The following is an 18,262-nucleotide window of genomic DNA, read 5'->3' on the forward strand; positions in this document are numbered from 1 at the left end:
TTTATTTGAATCAAAAATAATGGACAAGCTTACTGTATTTATAACTGCCAGATTGGGACTTCTGGCAATAGACTAGCTTTCCAAAAACATATTCATTTCTAATACTGACAACACAAAAAACTCATTACTAACAATTTCCCCCCTCTCTGCAGCCTCAGAAAAGTTTATATTACAGTACTGCAAGGCACATACAGAATCTCTTCCTTCCAATACACAGCAGATGTACTCCCTGAAATCATTTTAAAATCCTCAAAACAATTAAAATGCTACAAAGTTAACAATTTATATTTAGAAACACTGCTCCTACAGAACATGCCTTTTTTTTTCTTGGAAAAGCATACATTTACAAACTATTTTTTTTCTTTATATTTATACTGGAAATATATTGAATTTTATTTTTCTTTTTTCTTATGGAAAGTAGTTTCATGTCACATTTGAAGTTATTGCCTTCATTATAAGATTGCATCATCTCTGGAAATCCTTAAAGGTCCCAGATTTTTAAATGGAGACTGACTGTATATGCCATTTCAGCCTACCTGAAAGGATCTCCACATAAAACAACACTGTCAGAGCAGAAAAGGAGCTTTCRTCATTCAGTGGATAAGGATGATACAAACTGATGGTAAGTGCATTTGTTTAGCTTAATGCAGTATCATTAGAAACTACTTAAAAATCTTCATTTCTCTCTTTTGGGCAAGCATCTCTCACTGTAAAAACAGCTGAATTTTTAAGAGGTAGTTTTTTTTTTTTCTTTCCATGATGCGCTTATTTATTTCAAATAAAACAAAAGATCCCCAAAGCCCCACATTTCTTAGAGAACAAGGACCACGTCTCAAAGCATGGTACAAGAGTCGACAAAGTTCAATGTTTTAATCGTCCTCCGCAGCCGCCAGCCGCTCGGGAACCAGTGTATCCCAGGGTGTCTTGGGCGTCAAAAGACCAATCTGCCAACGGTGCTGAAGCCGCCACCGCCGCCACCGCCCGTGGGGCCGCAGCTTCCCGGGGGGTCGTTGTCGTCGAAGCCGTTGGGTCGGAAGGAGCAGGAGGCCGAGGCGGCCTGAAGTGCCTGCGTGCGGGCGCTCAGCTCTTGCTCCTGCAACGAAAGCGCACAGACAACTGAGAAAGCATCCCGGGGCTACAAACAGGTTACTGGCTACTCACTAACTGCTGTTCTCACTGCCTTGCAACACCAGGAAGTCTCAAATATTCCATTAAAAAAAGATCAGTTCTGTTAAAAGTACCTGCAAGTAGCAGAAACAAGGAAGGAGCAGAGCCTCCTCGTGCCAACTTCCCTCTTGCAGTGAGCTCCTCTGCAGCTTCTCACATCGAGCAGGGAGAAACGCGCTGCCATTTCCCTCTTGGGGGATGAGACACACCATTTTCCTTCTCYGGCTAAGTATTTACAAACCTTATGGCGATTTCTTGGCTTTAATATCCGTCTCAAATTAGCCAACAGGTTCAGAAGTTAAAGGAAGGAAGACAGAGCAAGATGGACAGACCCAGTAGAAACCCAGCACAAACTTTGTGTCTTTAGGAAACTGGCAACCTTGGGCCCTTTCACCTTCAACAGTTGTGTTTTTACCCTAAAAAGTTATATTACAAAATAACATAAATATCAGGAATAAACCTGCAGGTAACTCTATATTAAATAAAAGTCCTAAAATTGTAGCGAGAAAAAGCAATTAACTAGATTTTGTTTAAAATTCTGCTTTTTAAAAGTAAAGGCTTTTTCAGGACAGAAAGATTTCATCTAAAGTGAGAAAATACTAATTTAGGCAAATACATGAACTTTCAAAGTATGGAAACCCAATTCACTGAATCAGACTGATTAATGGTAGAAGGGATAATTGAACATTTCTAAATAGTCTCATTTAAGATCAGGACTGAATCTCAGCAGTAGAACAATGAAGAAAAGACCAATATTCAAGAATTAAAAAAAAAAAAAACATAAACCATGGTAGGTGAAAATAACCTGTTTGCAGAATAGTTTTTTCCTCTTTACGGAAGCTAAGTTTGCTTGGTTTTTTTTTGTTGTTGTTGTTTTTTTGTTTGTTTGTTTGTTTTTGTTTTTGTTTAAGAAAAAGGCTTTCAAGGGAACTACTAACTAAAAAATAGACAAAGAGGAGTAGCTACTCAGCTTTGTATCATGAATGGATGACACTGCTCCTGTTCAATATCTGGCTCTACATATACAAAAGTTGACAGTATCACAGAAGTTGTGGTACCACTTTTCTCCATTGAACAAACTTAAAATTAGTTTTCTCTAATGATTCAGCTGCCTAAGTATTTGAAATTAGTAACACACAGTTGGCTTTAAGTTTGTAACGTGACAAGTAATTTTTTCATATGTTGATGGAAGCCACAGCAATTCTGACTGGAAAACATTAGTTACTTGAGATTGCCATTAAAGACTCCATGTTTTATATTATCCTGTACATAGACAGAGAGGAGAGAGCTGATATATAATTTTAAAAAATGGTAAGTACATAAATCCTTTAACCACAAAATGTGAAAACAGCAGAAAGCACATTGCAATTTAAACAACTCTCTGTAAAATATCTGCAGCTATTATAAAGGATTTTCAGAGTGAGAATTGCTATTCTTTGAATTTGGACTTGCTATTCTTTGAATTTGGACTTGCTATTCTTTGAATTTGGACTTAACTCTACCTTTTCCAATTTGAGTATGCCCAAGTTCCATGAAACTCTTGCAGGACCAGCTAGCCCATCAGCAAGACACAGCTTCACCGTTACACAGTCCAAACAGAGCAGCAAGGCTCAAAACAAACCATATTTTAAGGAGGAGAGCAATACCCTTAGCATCAACAATGCAAGATGTGACTATAGCTCGGCAAACAGCAGTATTTTCACCAAGCACCAAGGCTGGCAGCACTGGTCCAAGGGGGAAAACAGCATGGGCAGGGAAGGAAGAGTTGACTCTAGCACCTGGTCATACATTTCAGTGATTCTAACATAGTTTTACAATAAATTGTGACAAGCTAAAACAGGCTGCCAAAAACGCTGTTAAGTATTTAATATACTCAAGGTACTTTTGTGTAATTTAAGAATGCAATGAAAGACAACATGAGCAGATCATAATTCTATGTTAAGAGAGGCTCTTCAGTGGTCCAAGGACCAATCTGAGCATCTCTACTTGGAGAAAAAAAAAAAAAAAAAGATTTTTTTACAACAGAACAAAGTTTCAACTATATTTGTCTTATGCTTTCCATCTAACTGTGGTTAACCTATGAAACCGGCCTAGCAACATCAAGAGGGAAGCAGAATTCATCATTTGGGAGACTAATATACAAGAGCAATTAAAAAGTACATTTTTTTTTGTTTTATATTGTCTCAGGATATTCTTCACATACTATTTCCATCTTACCTGCAAGTACAGTTTGTTATCTTTTGTAATTGCATCCATGAGATCTTTTTGTAGGGGAGGGTCTCCATTTACCCAGAGTCCATTTGCTGAATTGGTGCTGAATCCACAGGTGTTATTCTGCTTTTTGTAAAACAGAACATAAGCTGTATCCTTTGGAAATCTACTCGTAATTTTCTGGACCGACTGAAATGAGGTAAATGTCACTCTGCTGTCATTGAACAGAAACCATTCTTTTGGCATCTCAGTGTCTAGCTCATTTTCTACAACAGTACAAGGACTCTCCTCTGCTATCACGGTATTCTGGGGAGAAACTAGAGACAGAGCTTTGGACTGGTGGCACAGTCCTGAGGGCCCTGAACCAGTCACATTTCTAGCATAAGAGTAGTAATGTCCACTTTCAGAGGAGACACCAGAGTGCACTACCACAGAGCTTAGCATGTAGGGCACAAGCTGTGGGCAGGTCACTTCATCAGCACCTGAGGGCTTCAGTTTTTTAGCAAGATTTTCTCCAAAATCAGAAATCTCAACATCAACAGACCAACCTCCTGAAACTACAGCTAGGGATGTTGCCCTTTTGACTGGCAGTTCCAAGACAAGCGGCAGGGACACATTGTCCAAGATTTTGCGCCTTATATGGCACTTTGGATCATATGAAAATCTCAAAAGAGTGAGAATGAGGTATTCAGGTTCCTCAATGATTTGCATAGTTTTCTCAGCGTTCTGTAGAGAGGCACACTTCTCACAATAATACTTGTTTTCGCCGCTGAGGATCTCAGGTGCCAGGAAATAATTCAGCAAGTCTGTAACTGATGGAGTATTTTTACCTACTAGCCTCTGAGATATATCCTTATTATCCTGAATGCCACTAAGTTCAGAATTTGTAGTATTCCCAGAGTTTGGCTCAGTAGAAAAGTTTTTTATGGTTCCTTCATTCATAACTGCATCACATCCACCATTTACTTCCAAATTAGTGAGAGTTGCTTCTTCAGCACCACTGGATGCTAAGATACTACTTTGCACCACGTAATCATCCTTCACTTCAGAATGTTCCATGCACTTGGGGCCAACATTCTCCACGGAAGCCGGAGGACAGAAAGCTAGCGAGAGATCTGTGAAAGCTTCTTCCTTTTGAGAAGTGCTTTTGCAGTTTAAACAGCATATACTAGTCTTGAGTTTTCCTCCAAACATTCTCTCTATCAACGTTCTCTCTTCAGTTCCAGCACAAGGTGCTTCAGCAAACAGATGGGCTTTATGGACAGTTTCTTGTGCCTGGGCCTCCTCACTCACTAGGCTTTCAGCAGCCTTTGCTGACGACAGTGCTCTCAAGGTTCTCTCTTCCTCATGCAACCTGAAGACAAAAGGAAAGAAACTAAAATAGCTATAACTATTTTGCAACAAATACTGCYGAACCACTTAAGACTTCTTATTTTTTATTTGTTGTACTGAAGTTCTGCTATTTTTAATTAGCTAAGTGTCTCTTGCATAGAAAGGGAGGGCTGTTAGTGTTTGTGTAAGTCATGTGAACTGCATAGTTCAGTCCTAGCCCAAAGGGAGCATGAGCAACGCAAACAGGCACTCTGTGCAGCTTTCATTATTGGCAACAGGACACAATAGTAATACAGTGAACAACAGTATTTAAAACATCCAATCAACAATATTATATACCTATATATTATCTTAATAACCAGCTCGCCAATTGACTGGTTCTGTACGTTAGATTTCTTAAGAGAACAAGCAGCTACTTGTATTGTACCAGACTGTTTCAAAGGAAAAGAAAATGTCAGGATTTTTTAGCGAAGCAACTTAAACTACGTCAAAGAGGAAGAGAGGGGAAGGAGAAAAAAAAAAGTGCAGTTAGATAAGAAAGACACTAATTCACTATTGAGATAGTCTGCTTCTGGAGAAGTTTATCTCATGCAGCAATCTTGCTTAAACCATGTCTCAACAAAATGCTGAGCAGGCTGAAATTAAGAGGTCGACTAATATTTTTTTGGTATTTTATCTATTTAAACTCATTTATATATTAAACTGCTTAAAAACGTATATGTGTCTCTTCATGACTTACCTGACYTATATGAAGTATAGGTGTCTATATCAACTTGAAATTCCAGATGCCTGACTGAATTGTTCTCAGGAACCACATATATTTCACAATGAGACTACAACTAATGTGACTAACATTCCAATTTTCTGAAATGGAATATTACCCTACAACATGCTTTGGGTTATATGAAGACAAGTATCTAGGTTTTACCGCAGATAAAACAGACAGAAAAAAGAAGTGATTCACAGACCATACAGAAAATAAAGTGGCCAGAAAACAGGCCTAGAGTTCCTGAATCCCAGTCATGCAACGGAATTGTTAGCTGACTACTCCTAATTAAAAGTTTGATCTCATGTGGCAAGACAGTGAACTCACTTCCAGTAACATGACCATAACTGTACCTGTCTAGCAGGAACCGGAGATATTCTGAGCAATCCTGCTGAGATCGCGGAGTAAACCACGGGGGTCTGGAAGCCTCAAAGAAGATTCGAGGAGCATAYGCCTCCCTCTGTAAACAGGCAACGCTGCATTAGTGTTACTTAAAAAATTGGTTATCTTTATATGGACGGCTGAACTCTTAACTACATTCTAAAGGAACGGTATGGCACAAGGTACATGTAAATATTTAAACTCCCACTTCAAAATAGAARGAGAAAGACAAGTAGTAGCTATTACTTTTGCAGTAATCACTTTAGTACTGGGATAAAAGGATCCTGCAAGCAAATATGAAACGCACAGTGAACATAAAGCATATATAAAAACTAGCAGCTGTTACTATTCTCACTGGCAAGTTAAATTCTACTCCCCCCTCCACACATATACAGACTTTGGAAAAACACCTGTATTTCATTAATATTGATTTAAGGTGAATCATCCTCATCCCCTTTTCATTATGTTTATTGGAATTAATCAAAAAGGCAGGCCTCATCTTTCCCATTTTAGCAAAATATTCTGGCATTTCATTTAACAAAGTTTATTGTAGAACTACAAAATAATTTATTGGGAATCACTGCAGAAGGTCATAGTTTTTCCTAGAAAGTTACATAACAGCAGTTTCCATATTAGAGTAAGGTCTGGTTTGGATTTCTCATTTTAGCTTCYCAAAGAACACCCCTACAAGATTTTAAGAGCAACAGAAAACCAAGGTATTATTTCCACTGGCAAAATAAATGATTCTCCAAGTTCATCCATATCACTTGCAAGTAGTCTCACTGCCCTCCAAATCTATCACATCAACATTTAAAAATATTCAAAAATACTCCATGACATTATGAAGATTGCTGCTATGTTTTGGTGTATAGATTTAGATTTAAAAACAACAGATGCAGTSAACTGACATACCTGGGTATGTGCCAAAAATGCAAAAAGATGCTGTAATTTTCTCATTAGTGAATTGCATCCATTTAGATTTAGAGATAAAACGTGCCTTCTGAAACTGAAGAGAGATGGACATTAGTTTCCCAATAGATTTCTAAAAAAATATAGTATCATTCCAAAAACAATCACTTCCATGTGGTGGAAAGCAAAATGGTAAACACCCCCTTCCCCTCGAACCCTGGATTCTGCTCTCACCCAGCAGTGCAGAACTGCAGTACAGTAACCACCACCTCAGTACAAAAGCATGCATCTTCTTTAAACATTTAAAGGAGAAGAGACTAAAGACTGACAAAGATCCAGTTTCCAGGTTAACAGAAAAGCAGCATCACTGTTAACCTTAAAAAGGAGCAAGTGGGGAGAGAGCGGAGGGAGGAAGGCCAGACTTGCCTGGAATCTAGAACCAAGACATACTACTAAAGCTTTAGACACTAAAGAAATTGAACTTGCAAATAAATCAGTGTTAAAAGGCTAACAGTTTTTATGGCTAAAATTTCAATTCCACAGAGCTGGATCCTAAAAAAGCAATCAGTAACTATCTGCCAAGAAACCCTCTGAAATTTTGTGAGGAAACTAATTGACCCGGGACATGTTTACATTCCGTGAACACCAAATTACTGCAATAGCTAATTTGCAATGAAAACAGCCGGTAGAAAGGACTTACTCTGTAGCCATAAAGAGTGCCTGAATAACACTGTTCATATAACAAGTATTTCCTAGATTAATTAGGCCAGTCTTCCCAGTTTCAGATTTTCCAGAAAGTCTAGATAAACAAGATGGCAAAGAACTGGATTGAGAAGTCCAGGCACTTTGACTGAGAATCAACTTAATCTTCTCTTCACTGGGTTTGGGCAGTTCCTATGAGAGAAACATTAACACATTTAGTAAGTTTTGTACATTTCTTTTTTTCCCCTCCAAATAACAAGTACTTCCATCCAGCAGTCTTTCATATCCTTCCTTGCTCTGCCATCTGGCATCCAGTTTCAGGCTCACATTGTTCCTGCTAGTCTGTACATGTTAGAGTTGCCTTTGACCAATACCTAGAGCACAAAYGTGTGGCCAGTCAAAGGCTAGTGAAATGTGTTATAGCCAAAGCTCTCCTTCAAGGCACACTCGGAGATATTCATGCAATCCTTTTTGCCACTAGAAAAATGACCCTCAAATTTCATACATTAGACTCTGAAGCATCCTCTCATCTGCTAGAGAGACCCTTCTCTGTCAAATCAAAACATAGGAATCAACAGACTAAAACTGAAAATAGRATAAAATGAATAGGGTTTTGTTTTTAAATCTCAAAACATATAACTGCAATATTGCTGTTATATAAATAGGCAGTATTACCTGAATATTTTTAAAATTTGTGCGTTATGTATTTAAAATTAATTTCTTTAAAAAGAAAACAAAAAGCCCAACAGAACATTGCACAGGCCAATATGCTTTACCTGTAAAGGCATGCAATACCCACTGCAGTACTAAGAGGTAGTGCTTCTTTGTGGGGATTTTTTTTTTCTTTTTTTTGAGCCAGACAAATGAACTATACTCTAGACAGTATTCTCTTCCTGCTCTTCAACTAACTCCAACCRGCACAAAGAAAATTCTTATGTTTTAGGGATTTCATAATCCCTCCTCCTTATTTGATCCCAAATTCACTACTTGCATTGCATTGACACCTGTCATACTCTTAGAGACACTTAAAAATTCAGCATGTTGCTGTATATTTGAGAGATACTGTAACTCTGTTTTAACATCTTTCAGAGTTCTGCCCAAACATTAACAAATCTTTCTCTTTTCACTGCTACTAATGCTCCAAGCTTACATAAGAAGCTGGATCATAACAGCGACACAGAATAAAGAATTGCTGGGAGTATTTACATCACAAGTTTGCTAGAATTCAGATATGAAATGAGCTAAAAACAAACAAACACTCAACAAAGTGTTATCTGCAAGATAACTGAAAGACAAAAAAAAGCGAATTCAATGTCTGGATAATCATGGCTTCATTTTGCTGCATCAAACAATCAAACCGGAGACACAACTTGGAAGAGTTTCTAGTGCTTCAAATGAAATGCCTTGAAAAGAAACCCAGCAAAAAAAAAAATATATATTCCTACTTACACAAAGCAGAAAAAATTAGATTGGATTTTTAAGAAAGGCCCTTATTTCAAACTTTTCTTAAAACCTTCTATAATCATCTCATGGAATAAATATGATTCATGAAACACATTCAAGCCAGTTCTTCTGGCATATTTCAAGTATAGAATTGACACTAGATGATGTGGTTAAATCCCCTAGTAGAAGTTCTCAAGAAATGGGGTCCATAGGATTCTAGGTTTCACATTCAAGAAAGCAAAACAAGAACAAAATCCCTGCTAGCTTTGCATTCCTATTGTACCTTAATAGCATCCAGAATTGGTTCATAGAGCTCTGGAAATCCAGAATAATGATACATCATACAGTGTATCAACTCAGACAGCTGCATCAAAAAAGCTGCACTGGAAGGCAAGCCATCTCTTTTGAAGGAGTGCACCAAGCTGACCACATGTGGGACAATCTAAACAGAAGAGAAAGAAAGAAAAAGTTGTATAGCAGTTGAGCATTTCTCCATTCTTCTTCAACTTAACTTTAAAAAGTACACATTATGCTTTACCTGTAACAACTTTCAAACAGYCCCTAAAGTTTTCGTATTTTGTGAAACAGAGGAAAAAAAGTTAAAGTTTTAAGCAGTCAAGTGTTCTAAGTACACATCTTATTAGGGTTAATACAGCACACACCTTGCTATCACCACTATCAGCTCACAGTCCAGTTTTAATTTTATGGATAGAGCTTCTAAAACGAAAGTTCTCTCAATTTTAACAGAATCTAATGCTTTGGAGCCAAAACAAACATAATCCCCCACCCTCAGTTCTCAAGACGGACACTGTGTCACAGCTCCATCTAGTGAGAAAACTACTGTCCTGCATGCTGGTGCTCAGAGGAAAACACCAACCCAGCCACCCAACCCCACAGGAATGCTAACCCATCTCGGGATCAGTCCAAACCACGACRCATGATTTAAAACAGTAATATTGACCCCTGCCTCTCCCTCTGCTCCACTTTAAAGAGAGTGTTTATTTACAATACAATTTTGTAGTTTTAAGTATAAGATTTGCTGCATTAAGTCTTAAAAAATAACCAATAGAAARTTATTTCAATGCAAATCATAACAATAACAATCATAACAATCATAGTGTGGATCAGAATATTTCAGACACCTTTTCCAGTTTCTAAGTGAATAAAAAGGATYAACTCTGGAGGAAGTGGGTAGAATCATTTCTCATAAGTTTGCCCACAAATCGTTCTATAATAAGGACGCAAACTATAAAACAAAAATAGAAACTCATGCGAAGTTTCTATGCAAAATAGAAACATCATAGAAACTTATGCCAACTACAAGAATTGTACACTACACTTCAGAAACCCTGAAACATAGCAGCCAGGTGCAATATACAAACACTACTTTTTCAAGTATCAGTTTTTCTGTAGCTATAAAGGAATGTTTTTGTATACAAGAGAAATAAACTCTGTAATGCATTGAACACTTAAGAAACTTTAATTTTTAAACAACAGAGATTACGTTAACCAAAAGAACAAAGCCAAGAGTGAAAACTGATTTAAATTTCTCTCTTCTCATTCTACAGAAGTACAATGCAACTTCATTTTCACCAGACCTACTGAGCTCCAGGAATTAAAACTGTATAAAGTAGATGTAAAACATGATAATTTTGCACACAAACAGCAGAGAGGAAGAGTAAAAAAAGTTCAAGTTGTGAGTTCTCTCAAATTAAGAATGAAATTCTTACTTACAGCGTACCACATAAAAGAGAAAGTTACACTTTGTTTATATCCTGAAATACTGCTTTTGGTTGAGGTCAAACCAAAATTCTGAACTTCAAAAGAATTTAGAATTTCACAGGACTCTAGCATATCACACTGCAGTACTTATACATCATAAGCACAAGGCAGAATGTCTTTTGTAATAGAGACGCTCATATAAAGGTACTCAAGCATAAGGAATGAAGATGACTCAGATAAATTGCAAAATAAATTTAGTTACATTACCTAATATCTATTTATCGGTTTTATATTTAGGCTATTTATTATAACATACAGAAGTAGCTTTAGCACACGAAGATATGAGGTAGGAAACTAAATAAAAGCAGTAGTTCCCCAAGCAGACAGTGAAGTAGTTCATTTAAAACAGAGGGAACACAGCCATGTTGATGTGGTGAAGCTCCCAATACAGATATTTGGGCAACACTGCATCTAGCTTATCAYAGATTTTTTCCTTACGAAAGCAAATGTCTCTCCCTGGAATAAATACTCTSTTGGTCTCATACTTGAGATTTTTCACATGAATGTTTTGTCTCTTTCAGGGATAGGGGAAAAAAAGCAAGACAGTAAATATATAAAATATTTAYATTTTGAGCATATTCAAGGCTACTTGGCTATTTCCTTTGTCATTCAGTTTTCTATGCCAGGCCAAGATTGAAGAAACTGAAATCAGATWCAAGGCAACTATTCTGACATTAATCAAAGCAAATGATTTGAGATTCCTGAAATTCTTTGAGATAACTTAGAGAAACAGCATACCAAGTTGTTATTACAGCTGTTAAAGACCTGTATTCCACCTAAAGGCAACTTAAAGCTAGACGTTGAGTTTGAGAAAAGGGAAAGCGTTATATACATCTTGCTCTACTAGTTTTCCACTATCACCATCATAYGCTGGTATCTGCTAACTGCATTGTGAATCTTGAAGTATGCAGCATCTAGAACTGCACTTGATGGAGAGGCCATAAAAAACAGTACCCTTCAGTTTGCCACTTTGTACATCAAAACACAGAAAGGGTAGCTAACGTATTCTTAAAATGAAGTAATCCTTTGCCTCATGCATCTACCCAGGAGAGATGGTTAACACATAATCTCTAGGTTTTCCTTAACTAGTTTTGCTTGAAATTCTAACTACAGCCCAAATTTACCTGTAAGACTTCACACCACCTAAAACAGCTTTCCAGAGGTATGTGGTTGAAAACTATGGTCCCCAGGTACTACTGCTACAAGTACGGACATACCAAGAAAACCAAAGTTCTTCAAGTTACAGGTTCAATTACTGAAAGTGAGAAAAATCTAATCGCGTCAATGACAGAAAACTGATTCTGGAACCTTGAAACAAACGCAATATCTAAGTGCATCTATTTTATTTCTTTACATCTACTTTAGAAATCACATATGAATTATGCCTCAAAGAACTGAAAACGATTTATTAGTAACTTACCAAATGAAAAGCCTCTGGAGAATGCTGGAAACTAAGTAACATGTGGGAAAGGACAGCAAGGGCACCAGGTCTCACTAGAGGAAACCAAAGTCGATTAAAGACCTTAAAAACAAAACCAAACAAACAAAAATAAAAAACACACTGTAAGTCTAGAAAGTGAAATTCCAATAAGAATGTAAACAGATTCTAAATCTAGATTCATTTGAAATGGACAGAACCATTACATAAAATTGAAAGCTATATGAGACTTGACTCTCCTATGCTGGATATTAAGACAAATACATTGTAATACAAAACAGTCCATGCAATTGCATAATTGTTGCAAATCCCTCTTCCCACCTCAAATATTCTTTCAGGACATACCAATTCTATCTTAAGCAGGGTGACATCAATGAGGATGGTAAATTTCTGGACTGCAGCTAGTCCTTTCAGCAGTGCAATCACCCATGTTTCCACATGCTGAGCCAGAGGCCAAGACAACCAGTCAATCATTCTGAAAGATTAACGATAAGGAAAMAATATATATAAAATAACTTTTTTGTTGAGATCAAGATAAATGATGTATCCTATACGTACATCCTATACTAACCAAATAGTTAAACTACTTACACAGACATTCGCAAGTAGTAATACAAGAATGTTAGAAAAGCAATAAGGTAATTCTGATTCTCTCATTCACTTGGCTACATAATTAATAACTATATATTTAATACATTGAAAATAGATAGAAAAAAATGATGTAAGCATACATAATTAAACATCAGGTTATTCTTACCATCCAAGAACTGTAAAACAGTTTTTACAGATCTTAACACATTTCTGTTTTCTAGTAAAACTTTACTACTCAAGACAAAACAAAGGGTAGTTCTGAGAAAGAGAGATGCACAACAGAAGAAAAAGGATTGCAAAGAAAGTCCTTCTATGCTGAATTAGCAAATACGCATTTTTTTTGCATGAAATTGATAAATAAGGCAGACAGAGAGGTCAGGTAAGGCAAATCTAAGAAATATATCATATCATAATGCAGCGCCAGTTGAAACAAGAACTTAGGCTTCTTGATTTTTTCCTAATAATTTTACTTGGCAATTTCACTAAGCAATAACTAGGATTTTCTTTASTTGTCCTAAAAGTCCCCTCCTTCAAGCCAGGTGAAACATCATATACGAAGGGGGAAGACTTTTTTATTTTCCTCTCATCACAAAAGTGGTCAGACATTGAAACAGTTTATTAGTAAAGCTGCRGCATCTTAAAAACTTGACAGGACACCCTGAGCACTTTGTCTGACTCCAACAATGGCACCACTTCAAACCCAGCAGCCTCTTTCAGCCTATGCTCTGTCGTGATTCAATGAAAASGGGGAGTTGGAAGCATATTCCCTTACTTCCATAAAATGCTCATAACCAGGCTAAGTGATAGCACGTAGATAAGGAGGTCCTAAGTAATTGTCTAATAAAATGGTCACTATTTATATTAGTACACTCAGTTAACAGGTTTCTACCGTACAATGTGAAGTGCCCTGACAAACATGGATGCTGTATGAACACAGATTGCCACACACTGTACACATGCAGCCTTTATGAATAGTACTATGTTTTCAGCTATCACAAGCAGAGAGGAATCAGTAGAAATAGAATCAAAATGCTTTAAGTGGACAGCTCTTCAGTTTGCAATTGTAGGAGAAAACCAACATCGCCGTGCAACTTCATGGTTTCTTTCTGACAAGAGGAATTGTGTATCATCAGTACTACATTGTGAAGGAGTACAAAGTGCTTTTCTTCCTTCTTTCCTTGGAAGACCAAGCTGTAATAAACTAACACATATAATAAACTAGCAACATGAAAATCAATATCAAATTGTATAAGGCCTCAAAACTCCTGATACTTAATTTAAGATGGTTTCAATCATCTACACAGCCAGAAAAGATCAGTTTCAGAGAGAAATTGGAAGGAAACATGCCAACATAGTAATCCCTGCTCTGAACTTACACAAACTCCCATTTCCTCAAAATATTAAAATCAAATGTTTATTCCAAGTATCCTTTCAATAAGCTTTCTTAAAASAAGAAAAAAAAATCAAAAACAGTAGGGCTCCTTCTGGTTTACTCTTGGATCCCACTGTCTTTCTCACATAATATGTTATTCAGTGTCATCTCTTTTCAGCTTAGTTATCTATCAAACTACTCACCACTATCCCTWATACGATAACATCCATAATTTTAGTATGTTTAACATGATAAAGAGAAGCTTCCATTTCCTTCTCTATACCACTGATAGCCATATATAATTCTCACACTTGAATCCATTTCTACTCTTAAAAGCAGAAACAAAAGCCAGTGGAGGAAAGAGAAGTCAATCTGCAGGCATGCTGAAGACTGTCCTAAGAAGCCTAAAATCTGAGAACAGGCAGATAAAGACTGGGATCCATTTCAGTTAGTAGATACTTTCTGCATTTCAACTTATTTATTCAGCTCATAGTCTGCTGTCATCAACGGGCACATTTTTGGTAAGGCACTGATCATACATCATCACTATGCCCCATGTTAAAACAAACACTAGATTCAGACAACCTTGAAGAGCTTGAGGACCTGCAACTTCATTTCACCCCAGGATGAACAGATCTGTTGTTTGCCTAACCTTGTGTGCCTAATATTCCTAATACCTCAGTATAGAAAAAAATTCTATCTGTGCTTCCTTGGACAACAACTTCTTTTGCAGAATTTCTCAGTCATGTGAGACAACAATCCTAACAGCTCAGGCACAAATCTCAGATTTAAAAAAAAAAAAAAAAAAAAAAAAAAAAAGCACCGTTATCTCTCCTATCCCCCAGGTACAAAACAAGTAACAAGTAACATCTACAAGACTTGAAATCTTTGTCCACAGGGGAAAAGGCCTGGTCAAAGTTTGCAGTTGCTCTTAGCCAACTTTTCCATTTCCCTTACTGAAAAAAAAAAACTTGGATCAAAATGCAAAGAAGCATAACTATACCAGCCACAATACAAAGAGGTAGATAAACCTCTTCCTCCAAGATGTCTAAAGTTAACCCTCAAAGTAGTGGTAAGATTCAGGGAAGTCAACGGTTTTCTGCTTTTCTTCGCTGATGCTTCAGGTAAGATTTCATAAGACGGCTGAGCCACCCAGCAATACCTCACTGATGCCAAGTACCCTTCTCACATCAATCTTGTAATAAAACCCCTACTGAACAGATTCTATTTATTWAACAGCGATTTCCTCATCTGTATCCAATTTTAGACTGGCTCTACAATGTCATGAAAGTTATCCTTAGGAACTGGGTAACTAGGCCTCTAACTTGCAGTTTCCAAAGCTCTGATGACTCTTAATGAGGGGCCTTGTGATACCTGGAACTCTGCATCTCGTGGGGATGATGCAAACCTGATGACAACATTGTTGTTTGGCAATCCGGATATTCCAGTGGTGTTGTCATCTTAATGAGAATAAAGCCAGAATAGAATGAGCAGTTATTGCAAAGGTAGCCAGAGGTAGAAAGAGCAGAAAAGAAGCTGAATGCAGTGTTGACAAGAGAGTATCTACAACCAAAAATAACAGGGGGGAACTAAAAAGTTAGTTCCACAAAACAAATACAAGCTCTTGAAATCACATATCACTTCAAAGGCTGAATGACGTACGGCATGTAAGATGGCTCAGCTCTTGCCAAAAGTACAGGGGRAAAAACACTACACAGCTAATTTTAAGAAGCAGTTTTTACTTGCAAATAGCAGCTCCTATTATACCAATTTTATACCACTACCACTATTATGCCACTTTTCTGGCATTGTATACATTTCTGAAGATACTAACAATTCTAATCTTAATGCTTACTAATTTTTAGATTTAGTGACAGGAAGCATGACACGCAACTGTTTTTGTATTATTACTCTCTACCAGTCCAAAAACATCCAACAAATTTGAGGAGGCTTAAATGAAGATAGAAAAAGAAGTGGTCCCCTGCAAATCCTCTTGAAAAGTCAAAAATCTCTAAGCAGAAACCACTAAATCTCATTTCTAACTGTCTTATCCCTTCAAAGAATATGATTTTCTGAAGGCAGCTTTGGGTCCTAGCATAATCATAAGTGCAGTAAAGTTTCAGGTATCTCCCACAAAGTAGGATCTACCCTAAACCTAGGATAGCATCTAAACAGAATCGGTTTTCACTACATTTCTGTCAAATCCCCTTCATTCTGGCCTAGCAAAGCATCAGAGAGAGGCTACATCAACAGTGAGGTAGTAAACTTAACTTGAAGCCTAGTCAATAATAGTTGTGGCATCAGAAATCAATGTTAACCTAACAGGTCAAACACCATTATTTAATTAAAAAAACTTTCCAAAAATAATACCTGCACAGAGCTTGAGTCATACTTGCATCTTTCACATTTGGATCGGTAGTAAGGCTCCTGATGAGTACTGTAATCATCTGTAATGGTATATGCTGTACAAGACTTGCCAGTGCAACGGAAGGTTCAAATGAAGTATCTGTAATAACAACATGCTTTAAGAAACAAAAAGAAAGTGCCCCAGGAACAGTTACATTGCTTCCCATCCTAGGGCTTCACTATGATGTTTTGAAACAACAGGTTTATTGCACAGATAACAGTCTCTCTGTATCTATCAGCATAAAACAAAAAGGTTTAAATGGATTAAGCACCAGGACCACTGAATTATAAGCTCTTTTTATTGGTCTAATACTCATGTGAGGAAATGACAGTCTACAAACTTCCTCAACCTCCAAAAGGACTGAGAAGCACTTTTTATTCTAAGGATAAGTAAAAAAAAAAAAAAAAAACTTTTACACAGCTGTTTGCTGTAGTTTACTGTTAAAAGAACAGAGATCTACTGGAGCCAGTATTTGCTGGTATTTGCCGTATCTTAAGTTTCCTAGGTCTTTCAACTGCAAAGCCAGTTTTCGACTGAGAACGACTACAGTAACTCATGGATCCGTAAGGTCCGAAAGGATCAGTTCATCATCTCATGTAAACAACTGAGGAGCTCAATTGTTCCTACAATATATGAGTCTTACATAGTGCTACACATACACCCAGCTTCACAGACCAGGTTCTGCTGAGGCCTAAGCTATACTTCTGAGGGGAGCGAGAAGAGAAGAACATTGACACGGAGCTTTCCCTTTCTTAGCGAGCCTCCTGAACACTGCTCCAAAATACCACTGATAGGGTTACAACATGAAGACCTCCCAGAAACACGCAGCAAATCCTAAATAAGCCACTGCACCCCCACTGCCTTTTTACTCCAGAATAACCCACTGCTTTGCTTACTCGACTGTCAGCAAGCGGCGGCACACGACCAGGGAGAGCAAAGGCCTTAGATGGCGTGAAGCCAAGTTCCCGCTGACCTGCAGCCCGTGGCAAGGCCTGTTTCTGTGACCACCACCCAGCCCCCCACCCGCTCTGGTCCCATCCCAAGCTCACCTGCAGAAGAGATGACAGCGAAGAGCTCCTGCAGGGAGGGCAGCAGCGTATCAGGCTTGGCCTTCCAGACACTGCGCAGCAGCGCGCTCACCTGGGTCACCTGCGAGACGTAGAGGCGCAGCTCTGCCTCGCGGCTGCCCTGGCTCTGGAAGTGGGCCATGCTGCGCACAAGCTGCTGGCAGAAGGCRAGCGAGAGCTTCCTGCCGTGGGGCAGGCACTGAGGGAAGTCACTCAGCAGCTGGCAGAGGCGGGCGCAGAGCGGCGGCGCCGGCCGCTCGCACACCAGCCGCAGCGCCTCCACCTGCAGCACCTCGAAGAGTTCCAGCACCGAGGGGCAGCTCATGATGAGACGCAGCCCKGCCTGGATGTAGTCAAGAATGGCGGGGTCCCGTGCACTGAGCTGCCCATAGCCGTGCTGCAGCAGGCTTAGCACGAGCGCGCGGTCGAAGAAGGCCTCGAACTCGGCGCGGTGGTGGCGCCCGTAGGCCTCGAGCACCTGCCGCCCCACCTGCCGCTGGAAGGCGTCGGGGCCCTGCAGCACGAGGCGCGTGCTGAGCGTGAACATGGCGTGGCACTGCGCCTGGCTCAGCGGCGTCTCGGCCGACTCCACCACCCGCCGCACGATCACCCGCTTCAGTGGCAGCGGGTGCGACGAGCTCACCAGCCCCTCCAGGATCTTGTCCATGGCGCCCGGCGCATGGGCCGCGCCGCG

At 38.7% G+C, this 18,262-nt stretch overlaps 1 protein-coding gene across 1 annotated transcript; it reads right to left on the reverse strand.

Moving 5' to 3' along the window:
* Positions 1-553: 553 nt before the first annotated feature.
* Positions 554-18,235, reverse strand: USP38 (ubiquitin specific peptidase 38). Its single transcript, XM_026042628.1, has 10 exons — positions 17,551-18,235; positions 16,465-16,600; positions 12,477-12,606; positions 12,114-12,215; positions 9,195-9,353; positions 7,467-7,660; positions 6,770-6,863; positions 5,830-5,936; positions 3,385-4,732; positions 554-1,093 (listed from the first exon to the last, which is right to left on the reverse strand). Exons 1-10 carry the CDS (start codon positions 18,233-18,235, stop codon positions 932-934), a joined length of 3,117 nt encoding a protein of 1,038 aa, XP_025898413.1. The 3' UTR covers positions 554-931.
* Positions 18,236-18,262: the final 27 nt, after the last annotated feature.

This window comes from Nothoprocta perdicaria, unplaced genomic scaffold, assembly GCF_003342845.1.
Source record: "Nothoprocta perdicaria isolate Ctin4 unplaced genomic scaffold, notPer1 scaffold_31, whole genome shotgun sequence".
NCBI classification, from domain to species: domain Eukaryota; kingdom Metazoa; phylum Chordata; class Aves; order Tinamiformes; family Tinamidae; genus Nothoprocta; species Nothoprocta perdicaria.